Consider the following 17,663-nt stretch of genomic DNA (forward strand, 5'->3'; position numbering starts at 1 on the left):
TCTTTGGTGTCCCCAGAATCCCCTCAGATGGCTGAGGTGGGACCCAGGAGTCAGTATTCCCAAAAGGCTCTCCAGGTGCTTCTTTTTTTGTTTTGTCACCCAGGCTAGAGTGCCGTGGCGTCAGCCTAGCTCACAGCAACCTCAAACTCCTGGGCTCAAGCAATCCTTCTGCCTCAGCCTCCTGAGTAGCTGGGACTACAGGCATGTGCCCGGCTAATTTTTTCTATATATTTTTAGCTGTCCAAATCATTTCTTTCTACTTTTAGTAGAGACGGGAGTCTCGCTCTTGCTCAGGCTGGTCTTGAACTCCTGAGCTCAAATAATCCACCCACCTCAGCCTCTCAGAGTGCTAGGATTACAGGTGTGAGCCACCGCACCCGGCCTAGGTGCTTCTAATATACACTAAAGGCTGAGAAACCATTGCCCCCAAAGCAAAACCATGATCTAGGTGGGTTGATTGGTTTGTTTCATCTGTTAAGCTTCCGCCTGTGATACCCAAGCCCGTCCCTGCCCACAGGTGTTTTCTGGGTCATAGTGAATGTGTGCGGGCCATGTCTTATGTGACTTTATATCTGCACCCACCCCAGGGTTCTGTAGGCTTGGGAAGGATGGCCCTGTGACTCCTGCAGGCCTCCTCTCCTGCCAACATACCATGGTGTCACCTGGCCCATGGGCAGTCACCCCATTGGCTCTGGAGCCTTATCTTCTCCAGCAGATTCTGGGTCCAGCCTTGGATGACCAGAGGCCACTGTCTGGCGTGATGGCCTGCGGTTACCTTCCAGGAAGCTGTCCACGTTCAATATGTACATGGAGAAGCACAGCTACGATGTGGAGCGGATATGGAGGGATATCGAGGACGTAATCGTCAAGACGATCATCTCAGCCCAGCCCATCATCAAGCACAACTACCACACCTGCTTCCCCAACCACACTCTCAACAGCGCCTGCTTCGAAATCCTGGGCTTTGACATTTTGCTGGACCACAAGCTCAAACCCTGGCTGCTGGAGGTAGGGAGTTTGGACGAGGGGGGAAACTGATCCTGTGATTGGGGTCAGCCAGCTTCAGGGATTCTGCCCTCCAGGCTCACCTGGATTGTTTTAATCAACTTCCGGAGCCACTTCCTCTGCTGGTGCCTGCCGCCTGGGGCTCCTCGCTCAGCTGAGAAGTGGCCACCAGAGGGGGGTAGACGGCTGGGAATCAGAGAATTCCTTGCGCCTTCTTGAGATCCACCCAGACTTGGAAATGCTGATCTCCCGCACAGTGTTTCTAAAGACAGCTCTACCTTTTGTGACAGAGTTGTCTCCCCAAAAGGGGTGTTCTTCGTCAGAGCTGGGTCAACAATGTTCAGTGTCAGACAGGACCTGCTGTGCCTGGCCCTCAGGGGCCTGGACTACTCAGTTCTGAGCCCCAGCAGAGATGGGTGGGAGAGCCACTCAGTGAGTTTCCTGCCTTCCCCAGACCCATGGGGCAGTGGGAGAAGGAAGAGAAGCTTTCTGGGTGGCTGCCTCTCTTTCTTATCAGGCCTGTCCTCAGGAGCCCTCTCGAGTGGCCATTCAGTGAGCAAAATGTGTGAGAAGTCAGGGGTGCTAGTGCCAGGTGCCAACAACACAGTCAGACTTCAGAGTGGAGAACCCAGAATTACAGATTGGATTCCTGGGCTCCACCCAGCCCTTGTTCCCAGGCGTAGTGGGAAGCGGGTAAGGCTGTCTGGAGCTCTCACCGAAAGAGCAGAATAAGCTACTAGGAGCCAACTTCGGGAAACTGCTAGAGAGGCCAGGTGTGGTGGCTCACGCCTGTAACCTCAGCACTTTGGGAGGCCGAGGCAGAAGGATTGCTTGAGGCCAGGAGTTCAAGACCAGCTCAGCAGTATAGTGGGACCCTGTCCCTACAAAAAATAGAAAAATTAAAAAATTAGCCGGGCGTGGTGGCACATACCTGTAGTCCCAGCTACTCGGGAGGCTGAGGCAGGAAGATTGCTTCAGCCCAGGAGTTTGAGGTTGCTGTGAGCTATGATGAGGCCACTGCACTCTAGCCTGGGCAACAGAGTGAGACCTGTCTCAATAAATAAATAAACAGAATAAAAAAAAAAAGAACTGCTAGAAATTTGCAAATGTCACCTAGTGCCTCTGAACAATATAGACTTTTTGGTGCTCAGGAGTGAGTCCTCGTCCTTCTCCCACCTGTCTCCCCTCCACCCCAGGTGGCTCCTGCGTTCCTGCAGCAGTGTTGGTTCTCTCGGGAGATCAGGTGCAGTTGCACCCCCTGGGCCCCAGGGGCCTGGTTCTCTGACTTACCTGCTCCCGATGAGACTGGCCTGTCCTGGTCCAAATTATGACTGGAATGTGCCATCCTCTCTACTCCCTGCCTCCCAGCCTGCCCCTCCGGACTGCCCTTTCCATTCTGCCCCGTGGAATGCTCAGTGCGAGGGAGAGAACACATGCGCTCCAGATGGAGCGGAGCACGCACGCCAAAGAGGGGGCAACCCCCGATGCTGCCAGAGAAGAAAGGGCTGAGATAAAAGCCAGTTTAACCAGAGGGAATTCCACTTCCTCCAGTCCAGACACTCTCCTCTCCCTTCCACTCATCTTGGTAGCCAGGGCCCTGAGGTGGGCTTTGGTAGCAGCCAGGAGGTGGCATCTTGGCCTCACTCTCTGCTTTCACTCTGGACAGCCCTATCCCCATCTTGCCCTCCAGGTCAACCACTCTCCAAGCTTCTCCACCGACTCCTGGTTGGATAAAGAGGTGAAGGACAGCCTGCTGTATGACACCTTTGTTCTGATCAACCTGAGAAGCTGTAACAAAAAGAAAGTCTTGGAGAAGGAGAGACAACGAGGGCGGTTCCTGCAGCAGTGTCGTTCTTGGGAGATCAGGTACAGTGGCATCCCGGTGGCCTGGTTCTCTGACTTCCTTACTCACTCCCAACAGAACTGGCCTGTCCTAGTCCATGTTCTGACTCGACAGCCTACTAGTTATGTGGTCTTTCTGTCACTTTTCTGAGCCTCAGTGATCTTTCTGTGAAATGTAGCTAATGATTCAGAGGGCTGTTGGGGGAATTAAATGAGATAACGCAGAGAAAAATTTTAGCATGGTGTCTGGCATGATAATTTACATTAGAAGTTATTAAGAATCTTGCCTATAGTTGGGGGGATCATTTCTAATAAATGATAATTCTGTTTGGAAAATGGGTTCATACTTGCAGAATGTAGCAGTTTGAACGGTTTTACTATGCATATTCCTTCATTCCTAGAAATAGGAGGTTAAGTTGCAGACATATAATTATATATAATGGATAGAAATTGATTAATATCATGTGAAGATTTAGGAACTACCAGGGCCAGGTGCATTGGCTCATGCCTGTAATCCCAGTACTTTGGGAGGCTGAGGTGGGAGGATCGCTTGAGCTCAGGAGTTCAAGACCAGCCTGGGCAACACAGACAGATCCCATCTCTTAAAAAAAAAAAAAAAAAAAAAACAACTAGCCAGGCACGGTGATGGGCACCTGTTGTCCCAGCTACTCGGGAGGTGGAGGTGAGGCAGGGGGAAGCTTGAGCCCAGGACTTGGAGGCTGCAGTGAGCTATGATCACGCCATTGCACTCCAGCCTGGGCAACAGAGCAAGATCCTGTCTCCAAAAAACACAAAAAAGGAATTATTGATCTAAAAAAATAAAGGCATTCCTTTATTTTTACTGAAGAGAAAGATTTGCTGGCTCCCCCATGCTCCGGTGCTGGCAGGAGCTAACGTCCCCCTGCTTCCTGCTCAGCATCATTTACCCTGTAATTGGAGCCTTCGCTCTGCAGGGAGATCCTGGTGTCAGAGACTCCGAGCCTGGTCCAGGAGATGACTTTGTGGCTTTTACGATCCCACTACAGCCCCCACCCTCCTCCAGGCACCCTCTCCAGAGCAGAGCCAGCCTCACCCTTCAGGACCGAGTTTCTGGAACTGAGGCCATACATAGTGTTTATGTTTGGATGACACCGTGTTTCTCAGGCACTGTCACCCTCGCTGTCTTCCCTGTAAGGAGTGGGGAGGTAGGTAGGATGGGGTGTTGTGTGGTCCTGTGCTTGAAGGCAAGAGCCCAAGACTCCAGAAAGGGAACTGACTTGCACAAGGTCACCTTGCTGGTAAGTGACAGGTCTGGATCCAGAGCCCAGGGGTTTTGCAGCCTGGGATTCCAGGATCCCTTCCACTGTGCCATGTCATCCCTAAACTCCTTGGGAAGCAGGCAGCCTTGTATTAAGGAGCAGCATCAGGGTAAGGGCCTCCTCTGAAGCAGTCTGCTCATTACTGGGCCCCGGATGTCTCAGTGGCTCTGGGTTTCCCTGCTGTAAAAGGAGGCCAATCATTCCTCCCAGCCTGACCTCCACCTCCCTGGGGGGCTGTGAGGAAGAATGAGATCATGACAGCTCGTAAAGGCTCCCCAAGCCCATCCAAGCAGCCCTCAAATTTAGCAAAACACAAGCTGCCATTCTCCAGGGAGGAGGGGGATCAGGGCTGTGGCTGGAAAGGTGGGGACAGTCTGCCTGGGCAGCACTGAGCTGAGGGGAAACAGGTTTTCTTTGTAACAGGAGAGACTTTGGTGAGCTGTCAGAAAGACTGTCCTAACCAGCTCTTAGTGCATTTTCACACCGACTGCCCTGGGAGGGCTAGAGGGAAACACTCACGCGTTTGTTTAGCAAATACTGATTGACCGCTATTATGTGCAAGGCCTACATCTGGCCCTCGATGACATCCAGCCTGGACATGTCCCTTCCAGGCTTTGTCCCAAGAAAACTGACCTGCGGCCCTGTGTTCCCAACAGGATTGAGGAAGCCAAGGGTTTCCAGGCCTCGTGGTTACAGAAAACTGAGCAGTACGAGAAGGAAAACTGTGGAGGGTTCCGGCTGATTTATCCCAGTCTGAACTCGGAGAAGTATGAGAAGTTTTTCCAGGACAACAGCTCCCGCTTCCAGAATACTGTTTCGTCCAGGGCTCGGGAGGTGTATGCCCGGTAGGAAGGCTCCCGGGCGAGATGGGCGGGGTGTCCCGGGGCTTGTGCCTGACCTGCTGGCTGACTGGCCTGGGGTCAGGAGGTGCGGAGAGTCTCAGAGCCACAGTCCCCAACCTTGAAGCTGCCAGGGGAACATTTACTCTGGTCTCACAAGGACCAGGAATTGGAAAATTCCAGTGCGGGGTATAGAAGGGTAGCTGTTTCTAGAAACTCTCCCCTGAGACAGACACCCCCACCCCACTCCAGGGTGTCCACTCCCTCAGAGCTGCCTCGTGGACTCACCCAGGCACAAAATCTAAGAGCTGGACGGACTCATCCCACGGAGTCCAGCCGCTACTCCCACCTCATTTTATGGAAGGGGAGGGCAGAACAGAGAGGAGATCACACAGAAAGATGATGGCAGAAGAGTGCCCAGAACCACCCTGCCTCCTGAGTCACGAGTCCAAATTATTTCCACTATATTATGTCACCTTTATCCACTCTTGGGACCCATTGGCCAGAGAGGCCCAGCATATGAAGTGGCGCAACATGGGAGCCCCCGGCTTTAGCCTCCTGTGCAGACCCTCTTCCCAGCACCTGCCGTGGTGGGGAGCCGGCCTGCTGGGAGGTGGGAGGAGATGGGGTGTGGTGGAGTAGGACCGGCCCCTCCCTGTGCATCTCTCCTTGGATGCTGTTCCCGAGACTGAGGACGGCCTGGTTGGAGGGATGACTCTTCCCTCCACACCCTGCTCTTTGACCTTTAGTCACTTGTGCAGACTGGACATGCTGGGGGAGGGACCGTGGTGCACTCCCGCCGCCTCGCCCAGGCTGGCCCATCCCTCAGGGAGAACGCCTGCCTGCTCAGCCTGTCCCTGACCTGGTGACACTCACTTGTTCCTCAATGGGCAGGCAACTGATCCAGAAGCTGAGACTAAAACAGGAGAAAAAACCCTTCCAGACCAAAGAGAGGAAGGTGGAGATGCCAGGGGAATTGGCAGGCGAGCAGGCCAGAGGCAATGGCGCGAGGACCTGGAGACAGAAGCAACAGAAACGAGAGTCTGCCACCCACAGCACCTCCAAACAAGTAAACCCGGATGGGAGGGGAGCACGCATGCCCAGCACCCTTCCCCAGCTGGGCCCGATCCGCGGTGGGGTGCTGAGGAGACCACTGCTCACAGCCCAGACACACTGAAGGGCTGTGCAGAGGGGTGGGGAGCAGGAGGGGAGCCCTGAAGGCACACGGGCCGCTGTCTTTAGAGGATCCCTCCATCCAGACAACAGGGGACTCTTGCTGCTCTGACCTTCTTGCCTCCTCCAATAGGAACAAAAGCAGCCAGGCGGGCCGCTCTGGGAGTCTGGGCATGAGCCCCATTAGGGGAGCGGGCTCCAGGACTGCGTGCACCATGGTCCTCCACTCCTGCTTGGGTGGGAATGCTCCCCTCCAGCGGGCCAGGGGCACAGCTAAGAGAGCAGGCCACTGGGAAGGGCTTCCTGGGTGGCGGGACTCTGAGAACATCACACATGGGATGGCGACCATGGGAGGTCCTTCCAGCCTGGTCTCTGTGCAAAATGAGGCACAGCCCCAGGCTGTGGGCCAGCTGTCCAGGTTGGCCTATGATCTAAGTCTTTGACTTCCCCTGCTCTGCCCAGTGCTCTGGTCCAGCTCAGTGGAAAGATTCAGTTAACTTTTTAGTCCATCTCCTTTATCTCAAAGTCTCACCTGAAAAAACAAGATTAGAGCAGGGTTTTTTGTTGTTTTTCTTTTTAACTTTCTTAGGGTCATAGACCCTTTGAGTATCTGATAAAGGCTATGGAATCTCTTGCCATAAAGCACACAATGCACAATTTTGACACTGCAATTTCAAGTGGCTCAAAGATCCCCTGAAGCCATCCATGAGCCCTCCAAGGGTCCCAGAACCCCACGTTAAGAGCCCCAGCTTAGAGAGACTTTGCTATCGACTGCTTTCTTTCTCCTCATCTCCTTTGCACCTACTTCTGGGTGCAGATGAACCTGGACGTGGATAGAGCTGGGTTCCCACGGGCTGTGTGTTTGCTCTCCTTCCCAGTACTCCCAGCCATTGACATTAGTGTCCTGCACACCTGACTTGCTCTTGAGTGTCAGAGACGAAAAGAAAAATGAAATAGACAGCAGCCTCGACCAGGAGGCCCCCAAGGAGGAGGCTGGTCCTCTTTCCCCAAAGCCTACATCTGCAAGGCAGTACAGATCTGTACCCAACCTGAGGAATTCAAGTCTCAGCTGCTCCGGGCTGGAGTTTGGTAAACCCAACCCCAAAATCAAGGAGGCCAAGTCTGCCACTGCAGTGAACATATGCACTGGCACCATGGTAAGCAGAAGGCCGAGCTCTGGGAGGGTGGGAGGGAGACACGGGAGTCTTGCTTTGTGGTCACTTCTATACCCCTGACTTGCTGGCCGTTTGAGTAAGCCAGTGAGCCTTCCAGGGTCTCCATTTCTCAGCTTTCAAAACCCGTGTGTGGAGGGGTGTGCCTGCTGGGAAGATAGGCCCGGGATGGCTTTTAGAAAGGCCCTCTAATGCACCCCCTCTTCTAAGACAGGTTGCCACCTTAAAAGTGGTGGTTTCATAGGGCTGCTGTGGTGAATCTGGCAGTGTACAATGGCACAATTTATTCTCTTACAGCTCTAGAGGCTAGAAGTTTGACATCAAGGTGTCTGGGGCCATGCTCCATCTGAAGGCTCGGGAGGATCCTTCATTGTTCTTGATAGATTCTGGTGGTTGCTGGCAATCCTTGGCATTGCTTGGTTTGTGGCAGCCTAATTCCAACCTCTGCCTCTGCTGTCACATGGCCTTCTACCCTGTGTTCCTCCTCTGGGTATCTTTACATGACCTTCTTATAAGGACACCAGTCATTGGATTTAGGGACCACTCTACTCTGGTTTGACCTCATCTTAACTTGACTCATTATACCTGCAAAGACCCCTTTCCAAATAAGGTCACATTCTGAGAGGTCCTGGTGGACACGAATTTTAGAGTACTCCTCTGAACTCAGTACATAACTTAAACAACATTTTTCAGACTCCATTGATGTACCTTTTGAAGGAAAGAAAGCTCTCTCAGACCCGCATTGTAGACCTAAATTATTTTTATAAATATATATAAGCATAGAATCAGATATAAAATATTTATACTTAGGGCTCTTAACTATAGAGCCAAAACAAAACAGACAGCGCCAATAAAATTCAAACAAAAATGTTAATTTAAGGTGACAGTTGATTTTCTATTTTTGTAAAAACAGAGTTGTCACATGAGTGTGGTACTGACTGCTCTAGCACAGGTCCCTTTGTGCTCCTCACACTGAGGCTCACTGAGGGCCATGCGATGACCCCCCTGTAACTGCTGGGAAATCTCCAGCATTGCTGGGCCTTCGCTGGGTCCCAGTGCAGTAGAGAGTAGTGCAATGTGTTTCAAAAATTTTACCCATAGCCTACAGTAAGATGTGCGTTTTATTTTACAGTCCACCATACACACAACTGGAAAAAAGTTTCTGAAACAATGCTTGGCCATACTACATTCAATGACTCATTTAATATTTTCTATTCTGTGCATTCTGTCGTATTCTGTAAAAATTGCCAGTTACAACCCACTAGATTAATTTCATGACCTATTAATAGGTTTATGACCCACAGTTTGAAAAGCACCTTTAACAGAGTATGCTTTGGAGCTTCATGACGTTGTATTGTCAATGCTTTCTTGGGCATGACACCAAAACACAGGCAAGGAAAGCAAAAATAGACAAATGGGACTACATCACACTTAAAACTTCTGTGCAGCAAAGGCAACAATCAACAGGGTGAAAAGGCAACCTATGCAATGGGAAGAAACATTGGCAAACCATATATCTGATGAGGAGTTTGTCTTCGTCTGTTCAGGCTGCTATAACAAAATACCTTAGACTGGGTAGCTTATAAACAACTGAACTTTAGCTTTCATAGTTCTAGAGGCTGCGAAGTCAAGATCAAGGTGCTGGCAGATTCAGTGTCTGCCAAGGGCCCATTCCTCATAGCTGGCAGCTTCTCACTGTTGTCTTCACATGGCAGAAGGAGCTAACTAGCTCTCTTAGGCTTCCGTTTTAAGGGCACTAATCCTCTTCAGGAGGGCTATGCCTTCATCACCTATTCGTCTCCCGCAGGCCCCACCTCTTACTACCATCACCTTGGGCGTTAGGACTTCAACATAACAATTTGGGAGGATGATAAACATTCAGACCTGCCTCCAAAAAAAAAAAAAAAAATTGCATTGGAATACTCAAATCTCAGCCATACAATTTTAACCCACATGTCTACCATAATATAGAACATTTTGATACATCCAAAAAGTTCCCTCCTGTCCCTTCCCAGGCAGTCTACCCTCCATCCCTCTGCAAGGCATCCACTATGCTAATTCTGATTTCTCTGCCTTTTTTTCCACTTTAAATTAATTTTGCCTACTCTTGAATTTTATGTAAATGAAGTGATAGAGTTGTATATGTGTTTTGCGTCTAGCTTCTTTAGCTCAGTATTATATCTCTGAGATTCATCCATATTGTGTGTAACAGTAGTTTGTTCTTTTTTATTGCTGAGTTATATTCCATTGTACAAATATACTGCAGTTTGTTTATCCATTCTCCTATTGATTGGTATTGTGTTGAATCTGTAGAAAATTTTGAGGGAAATTAATGTCTTTGATAATAGTGAATTTTCCAATTTATGAATATGGTTAATCTTTCCATTTATTTAGATATTCTCTAATTTCCCTCAACAAAGTTTTATGGTTTTTAGTGCAGAGATTTTGCATATTATATGTTAAATTTATTCCTAGGTGTTTGTTTTTTGACAATATTATAAATGGAATTATTTATTTAAATTTCAATTTCCAGTTGTTTGTTCCTAGTATATAGAAACAACAATAATTTTGTGTACATTATCTTGCATCTTGAGGCTTAACTTTCTTATAAATTCTGGTAATGTTTTTTATGGTTGTTGATTTTTTAGGATTTTTGTCAAATGTTGTCTTCAGATGAAGACAGTTTTATTTCTTTTCTCTCTTTATTTTTTTTTTTTTTATTTTTTTATTTTTTTGACAGAGTCTCACTCTGTTGCCCTGGATAGAGTGCTGTGACATCTTCATAGCTCACTGTAACCTCAAACTTCTGGATTCAAGTGATCCTCCTACCTCAGCCTCCTGAGCAGCTGGGACGACAGGCACACACTACCTATCCCAGCTAATTTTTCTATTTTTGGTAGAGATGGGGGTCTCACTCTTGCTCAGACTGGTCTCGAACTCCTGAGCTCAAGTGATCCTCCCGCCTTGGCCTCCCAGAGTGCTAGGATTACAAGTGTGAGCCACTGCACCCAGTACGATTGATCCCTTCTTATCTCTAAATTTTCTTATCACCCTTTTGATATCTGCAGGATCTTTAGTGATAGCCCTTCTTTCATGGCTGATAAAAGTAATTCATGTTTCCTGTTTCTTTATCTTGATCTGTCTTACTATGGGTTTATCATTTTTTTTCCTTTTCTTTATTTTTAATTAAAAAAAATTTTTTTAGAGATGGGATCTTGTTACGTTGTCCAGGCTGGACTCCAACTCCTGGGCTCAGGTGATCCTCCTGCCTCAGCCTCCCAAGTAGCTGGGACCATGCAGTTAATATTTTCTATTTTTAGTAGAGACGTTGTCTCACTCTTGCTCAGGCTGGTCTCCTGAGCTCAAGCGATCCTCCCGCCTCAGCCCCCCAGAATGCTAGGATTACAGGTGTGAGCCACCACACGCTTGGCCTGTTTTTGGGATTTCAATATTCATCTTCAGCTTGTCAGAATGTACGTAGAATTAATGTTGCTCTTAATTTTAAATACAGGAAATTTATTCCCTCTTTTGTGCTAACATACATATAAAACGTACAATACAGTGTTATAAATTTTGCATTAAACAGTCATAGTATTTAAAAGAATTAAGATAATCTTAATTAATAATTAATGATTAGTTTAAAAATTAAATAAATAAATAAATAAAAGAATTAAGAGAAAGATATGCATTGTAAGTTATTTTATAGCCTGACAATCTCCCTATAACATTTACTGTAATGTACATCTATCTGCTGGTGATGAATTTTCTGTTTTTGTTTATCTGAAAATGTCTTCATTTAACCTTCATTTTAAAGGATATTTTTGTTGAACCTAGAATTCTGGGTTGACTTTTTTTTTCTTTCAGTACTTTAAAGACGTTGTTCCATTATTTTCTGGTCTTTCATTAATGGGAAGTCGACTATATTCACAACATTGCTCGCTGTGTGTAATATGTCAATTTTCTTTGGCTGATCTCTTTGTCTTTGGATTTCAGCAACTTGACTATGATGTGTCTGGGTGTGGTTTTATTTGTATATATCTTATTTAGGGTCTTTTTTTTTTTTTTTTTTTTGAGACAGGGTCTCATTTTGCTGCCTGGGCATGAGGGCAGTGGCATGATCATAGCTCACTGCAACCTCAAACTCCTAGGCTCAAGTGACCTTCTTGCCTTAGCCTCCCGAGTAGCTGGGACTACAGGTGCACACTACCACACCCAGCTAATTTTTCTATTTTTTTGTAGAGATGAGATCTTGCTGTTTTGCTCAGACTGGTCTCGAACTTCTAAACTCAAGCAATCCTCCTGCCTTGGCCTCCCAAAGTGTCAGGATTGTAGTCATGAGCCACCTCGCTTGGCCATTTAGGGTTTGTGAAATTGTTGGTTTTGAAAGCTGATGTCTTTCACCACATTTGAGAAGTTTATAGCCATTACTTAAAATTTTTTTCTGCCTTATTTTGTTTCTCTTCTCCTTTTGGACCTTCAATAACATGTATGTTAAATCACATAATACAGTTTCATAGACTTCTTAGGTTCTACTTTTTTCTTTGGTCTTGTTTCTCTTCTGTTTTCAGATTGGATAATTTCTATTACTCTATTTTCAAACTCACTGATTCATTTATCTGCTATGAAGCCCATCCAGTGAATTTTTAAATTTCAGTTATTGTAACTTTGAGCCCTATAGAAGTTCTACTCAGTTCTTTTTTATAGTTTCTGTTTCTCTGCTTAGATTCTCAACTTTTTATTTCTATGCATATTTTCCTTTAATTCTTTGACCCATACTTATAACACCTGCTTTAAAGTCCTTGTCTGCTAATAGGCCAATATCTAGGTCATCTCAGAATCAGTTTCTATTGATTACTTTTTCTCTTGAGCATGGATTACATTTTTCTGGGTTTATTTTTTTGCATATCTGGCGGTTTTATGTTTGGATGTTGGACATTATGCATTATACATGATGCAGTGATTCACTGTAGAGTCTCTGGATTCTGTTCCTCTAAAGAGTGATTTAAAAAAAAAAAATAAAGAAACATTTCACAAATTTGCATGTCATCCTTGGGCAGGGGCCATGCTAATCTTTTCTGCATTGTTCTAATTTTAGTATTTATGCTGCCAAAGTGAGTGCTAAAGAGATATTTTTATGTGGGCAATCTGTTAACTTCAAATTCTGAATCTGCTGTGGTGAGCAGCAATTGAAGTTTCAGTTATTTAACCTTCAGTGGTGGTTTTCTTTCTTTTTTTCTTTTTTTAGACAGAGTCTCACTCTGTTGCCCGGGTTACAGTGCTGTGGTGTCAGCCTAGCTCACAGCAACCTCAAACTCCTGGGCTCAAGTGATCCTTTTGCCTCAGCCTCCCAAGTAGCTGGGACTACCAGGCATGCGCCACCATGCCTGGCTAATTTTTTCTATATATTTTTAGTTGTCCAGCTAATTTCTTTCTATTTTTTTAGTAGAGGCGGGGTCTCACTCTTGCTCAGGCTGCTCTCGAACTCCTGAGCTCAAATGATCCACCCGCCTCGGCCTCCCAGAGTGCTAGGATTACAGGCGTGAGCCACCGTGCCCGGCCAGGTGGTATTTTTTTATTGGGTTGCCTGGGATCCTCTCCTCCCTCCCCGCCACTCACACTACCCCACCCCAGCATGTGTAGTTTATGAGTCAGCCAAACTGCACATTAAAGGATTTCCCCTTCCGCAGTTTGCACCCTAGCTCTCTGACTTCTCTGACTGCTTCAAACTCTATCTTTTGACATCTCTTGCTGCCCATGTTATGGGGATTATGGCTGTACTTGGAGAAAAAGCTGCAAAGCTGCAAATCTCATTAAGTGAAGTTCCTTTTTTTTCCAAGAATAGGTTTCTTGTTTGATACTTTATTATGTTGGGAAAAAAAAGAATAGGTTTCAACCATTCATTTCACCCTATCAATTCCCCAAGATATAGACATGCAGATTGCCCCACTACAAATAACACCACAGTGAACATCCCTCTATATGTTTTTAAAATTATGATAAAATATACATAACAAAATTTACCATTTTAACCATTTTTAAGTGTACAATTCAATGGCATTAAGAACAGTCACAAATGTATGCAACTATCACCACTATCCATTTCCAGAACTTTTTCATCACCTGAAACAGAAACTCTGTACCCACTAAACATAATTCTTCATTCTGCCCTCACCCCCAGTTCCTGGTAACCTCTATTCTACTTTCCATCTCTATGAATTTGACTCCTCTAGGTACTTCATATTAGTGGAATCATACAATATTTGTCCAGTTTGTTTCACTTAGCATAATGTTTTCAAGGTTCATTCATGTTGTAGCATGTATCAGAATTTTCTTCCTTTTCAAGACTGAATAATAGTCCATTGTATGTGTATATATATATGTATATATATATATATATATGCCGCATTTTGTTCATTCATGGCTTGGTAGACATTTGGGTTGTTTTTGCCTTTTGGCCATTGTGAATGATGCTGCTGTGAATATTGGTGTACATGTATTTTTTAAGGCACTCTCTAATAACTTCTTTAGTATACATGCTTAGCATAGACTTGCTAGGTCACAGAGTATTTGTAATCTTACTTTGCCAAGTATTTCTAGATGGTTCAGAATGGCTGTACCAGTCTACATTCTCAGCAGCAGAGAGTTCCTATACCTCTGCATGCCCATCAACACTGGCATTACCCAGCCTTCTAATTTTTGCCAGTCTAACAGCTGTAAAATAATACTTATTTTTCAGATTACCAGTCTTTAGTAATTATAATCTTCTCCATGTTTAAAGACCTCCAGAGGAGGCTGTAGGTTCCTCTACCATCTTCTGCCCTAGTATAACCAATTGGTGGTTAGAAAACTATTTGGACTTAATCTTTCTTGCCGCTAATGAACCCAGTTCTTTTCTTTTCTTCTTTTTTTTGGAGACAGAGTCTCACTTTGTTGCCTGGGCTAGAGTGCTGTGGCATCAGCTTAGCTCACAGCAACCTCAAATTCCTGGGCTTAAGCAATCCTGCCTCAGCATCCCAAGTAGCTGGGACTATAGGCATTCGCCACCATGCCCGGCTAATATTTTTTTCTAAATATTTTTAGTTGTCCAGATAATTTCTTTCTATTTTTAATAGAGACGGGATCTCGCTGTTGTTCAGGCTGGTCTCGAACTCCTGACCTCAAGTGATCCTCCTGCCTTGGCCTCCCAGAGTGCTAGGATTACAGGCATGAGCTACTGTGCCTGGCCGAACCCAGCTCTTAATCTGTTGGTTTTAATCAAGAATAGCATAGGAAGGAGCCCTCTACTTTCCACAGTCTCATTTTGGACTATCTTCTCTTCTAGCCCTTAACCTCAGTAGAAACCTCCCCAGAATCCACCACCCAGATCTCAGCCTCCCCAGAGTCTCTGCAAGCCTGGTCCACATCCGCCAGCTCTGAGTGCAGCAGCCCAGAGATTGATGGGATGGTCTCCTTTAAACACAACCAGCAGCAGATCACCCAGGAGTGCATCCAGGAAAACATACCGAAAACTTCTCTGTCTACAAAATCCCTTAGCTTCTCAGGTAGTCTGAACCCAAGCTGGGCGTCACTAAAGAATGACATGAAGAAGCAGCAGCTGATGTCAGAACTATTCACCAAGGTTCACCTGAGGAGGAAGCTGTCTGTGTTCCCAGATCACTACGACACAAAGCTGGTGGCTCGTAAGCAGTCACGTGAGTGCCCTTGTGTCCAGGGCTGTGCCAGGAGCTTAGGGGTGAGACGAACCAACAGAACCAGTCCTAATCTGTGAGGAGAGCCCCCAGTCTGGGAGCAGGGGCACAGCTTCTACCCTCAAGGAGACCGCAGTCTGATAGTAGAGACACAGTCCATGCCCTTAGGAGTCTCTAGTCTGATTGGGAAGACAAAAAGATAAAATAAAATAGAATGCTATGTCTGAGTCCACTTTCACTTTTCAATATTTCCTGGTTCCTTCAGATGAGGCCCATGTAGCTGCGTCTGTCCCGGGTACGGACGTTAAGTATGGAAACTGGGGCAGGAGAGCTATTTGGAGGAAAGGAGCAATGGCTGACTATACTAGTTCAGAGAGCTTCAGCCACTTCCAGGCCATGGGATCCTCGTGGGAGGTGGCCTTTACCAGGAACTTGTGCTGAATCCAGCAGCACAAATAGATGATGCCGATGCCTTTGCCTTTCCAGAAAACCCCTCCCTGCCCATGGATTATTACTTCCACAGCCACAGCTCTGGTGAGAAGAGGCAGCTGGATGTGCCCTCCCTCCTCCTTTTGCAGAGTCCTCAAAGCTACGATGTTTCTCTGAATGACCTGCTGGTGGCCACTCCAGCCCGCCTGGACCCGAGGCCCAGCAGAAGCCATACAGGTACTGTGAGGGCCCTGAGGACACAGGATCAGGAAGCATGCGGTCACTGCCTGATCTCTGGCCACAAAGGATGTGAGAGGAACTAGGTAGGCCTCCCCATATTCCCTTAATGTAGTTAGTGCATTGGCATGCACTCTCTGTATTTTTCTGGAATGCCGGGTAGGTAGGAGGATGGATGGACTAATGGAGACATATAAGTAAGTGGACAATTAAGACTCAGCTCAGTCAAAATGTGACCCCCATGCTATGTGTATTGCTCATCCGACTGGTCTGCCCCCTCCACAAGGGGCACTTTGCATTGTCTTCCACTTACGGCTGAAATAGCGGGAGTCCAATGTGCAGGTCCCAGAAATAGAACCATGCCAACCACCAGGGGTTGATTTTCACACCCTTCACGCTGAGCCAGCCTGGCCTAAGTCCCTTGCCCCAAAGGCTGGCCCTGTAATGGGGTGTAGTGAGGGGAGTGAACAATAGGACAGTGGAGCCTCAGAAGATGTGGAACCAAAGACCTTTGAGAAGCTTTGATTCCACCACGTGAAAGGACCAACGACATAGTCAGAGCCCTCCATCAGAACTTTAGTGCTTCTGAAGGAAGGTTCTGTGTAACAATTTAGGAGAACGCTACAGCATAGCATTGCATGGGGTAGAGGGAGCTGTGCTGCTTGGCTGCCTACAGAAGAAGGTTATAGATTGTCTCCCTCACCCTTGCCACCTAAGGCAGACTGTGCCCAGACGCTCTGACCTGGCCCCCTTGTGCCCAGTAGCTCACATGGCTGGAGGGCCTTCGAGGAATCATCAGCCCACAGGCATCACCTTGGGTACTTGTAAAAATGCACATTCCAGGGCCCAGTCCCAGAAATTCTGATCCAGTAGGGCCTGGCTGGAATGTGCAGGAATCATTTTATGAAGCTCCTTTAGTTGATTCTGATACTCTTCTCCCCATGCTCAGAGAAGAACTGGGTTTGATGTTCCCCAAACTTCCCTGCTGAGAAGAATCATGGCTGGGCCTTGTTAGGCCTGTAGTTTCCCAGGCCACACACCCTGGAAATTTTGGCACACACAAGAGGTCTGGGATAGGGCCCTGGGAATTCATCTTTTGGTCAGGTATCTTGGGTGTGGGTGGTAAGGAATGTCTTGCATCTAGTCCCAGGCCTGGGCAGAGAAGCCTGTGACAGCCGGCCCTGACCCCTGGGCCTGTCATTGCAGTGAAACTCCCTGGTCCTTGTGGAGCTCCCCCCTTGTGGAGCTCCCCCCACTGTCTTAAGCACAAGATGCACAATATGTTGGTACTGGAATTTTAAGTAAAGATGGTTACTGATATATTGCTATTTCTGTTCCTACTATTACAAAAAGGGATGAAGATGAAGCAGGTTGCAATGAAAACTTGTCTTCAATAGGACTATTAAAAGTAGTGACAATCCAAAGCCACACAAAGAAAAGGAGGAGATAATTAGATTGAGAGGGTGTGATAAAGTGCCATTGAATTTGGCTCTGAATCTCTTAGCAGAAAAGGCCAAACACAGCATTCTCTTTTGGTCTTTTTTGTCTGTCCAATCAGAAAAGAGGCTCCCTAGTGGCATGGATTATATGTCTACCATCAAACCAGGGTCTCCCTGAGGGCAGGGGCTGTGACCCTTCCCCCTAGACTGCAAACTCCCCAAAGATTAGGACTCGTTCTGTTGGTTCTTCTTCCCACTAAGCTCCTGGCACATCCCTGAATACACGGGCACTCACTTGCTTTGGGCTATAGTGAGTTCCATATCCCTGTATACACTCGTCATCAATTTGGGTTGTAGTGAGCTGGGAACGAGGAGAGCTTCCCCTTTAGTTGAATCTTGGTGAATATCTCTAACATCAGACGCTGCTTCTTGCCATTCTTCAGTAAAATCCAGCTTGGGTTCAGACTCCCTGAGAAGCTCCAGGATTTTGTAGGCAGAGAAGCTTTCAATATTTTCTCATAGATAAGTAAAAATAAGTTAA

The 17,663-nt window shown here is 46.9% G+C and overlaps 1 protein-coding gene and 1 non-coding gene across 2 annotated transcripts in view; one reads left to right on the forward strand and one right to left on the reverse strand.

The window, feature by feature from the left end:
* Positions 1 to 15,769, forward strand: part of TTLL6 (tubulin tyrosine ligase like 6) — a 34,418-nt gene extending 18,649 nt beyond the window's left edge. Inside the window, 7 exon segments of the mRNA XM_069481268.1 lie at positions 783 to 1,008; positions 2,696 to 2,871; positions 4,802 to 4,990; positions 5,879 to 6,053; positions 7,036 to 7,314; positions 14,651 to 15,020; positions 15,504 to 15,769. Coding sequence (XP_069337369.1) covers positions 783 to 1,008; positions 2,696 to 2,871; positions 4,802 to 4,990; positions 5,879 to 6,053; positions 7,036 to 7,314; positions 14,651 to 15,020; positions 15,504 to 15,769 — 1,681 coding nt within the window.
* Positions 12,342 to 12,448, reverse strand: LOC138392714 (U6 spliceosomal RNA). Its single transcript, XR_011234999.1, has one exon. It is a non-coding gene; the product is annotated as a U6 spliceosomal RNA (small nuclear RNA).
* Positions 15,770 to 17,663: the final 1,894 nt, after the last annotated feature.

The sequence above is a fragment of the Eulemur rufifrons genome, chromosome 9, assembly GCF_041146395.1.
Source record: "Eulemur rufifrons isolate Redbay chromosome 9, OSU_ERuf_1, whole genome shotgun sequence".
Lineage (NCBI taxonomy): Eukaryota > Metazoa > Chordata > Mammalia > Primates > Lemuridae > Eulemur > Eulemur rufifrons.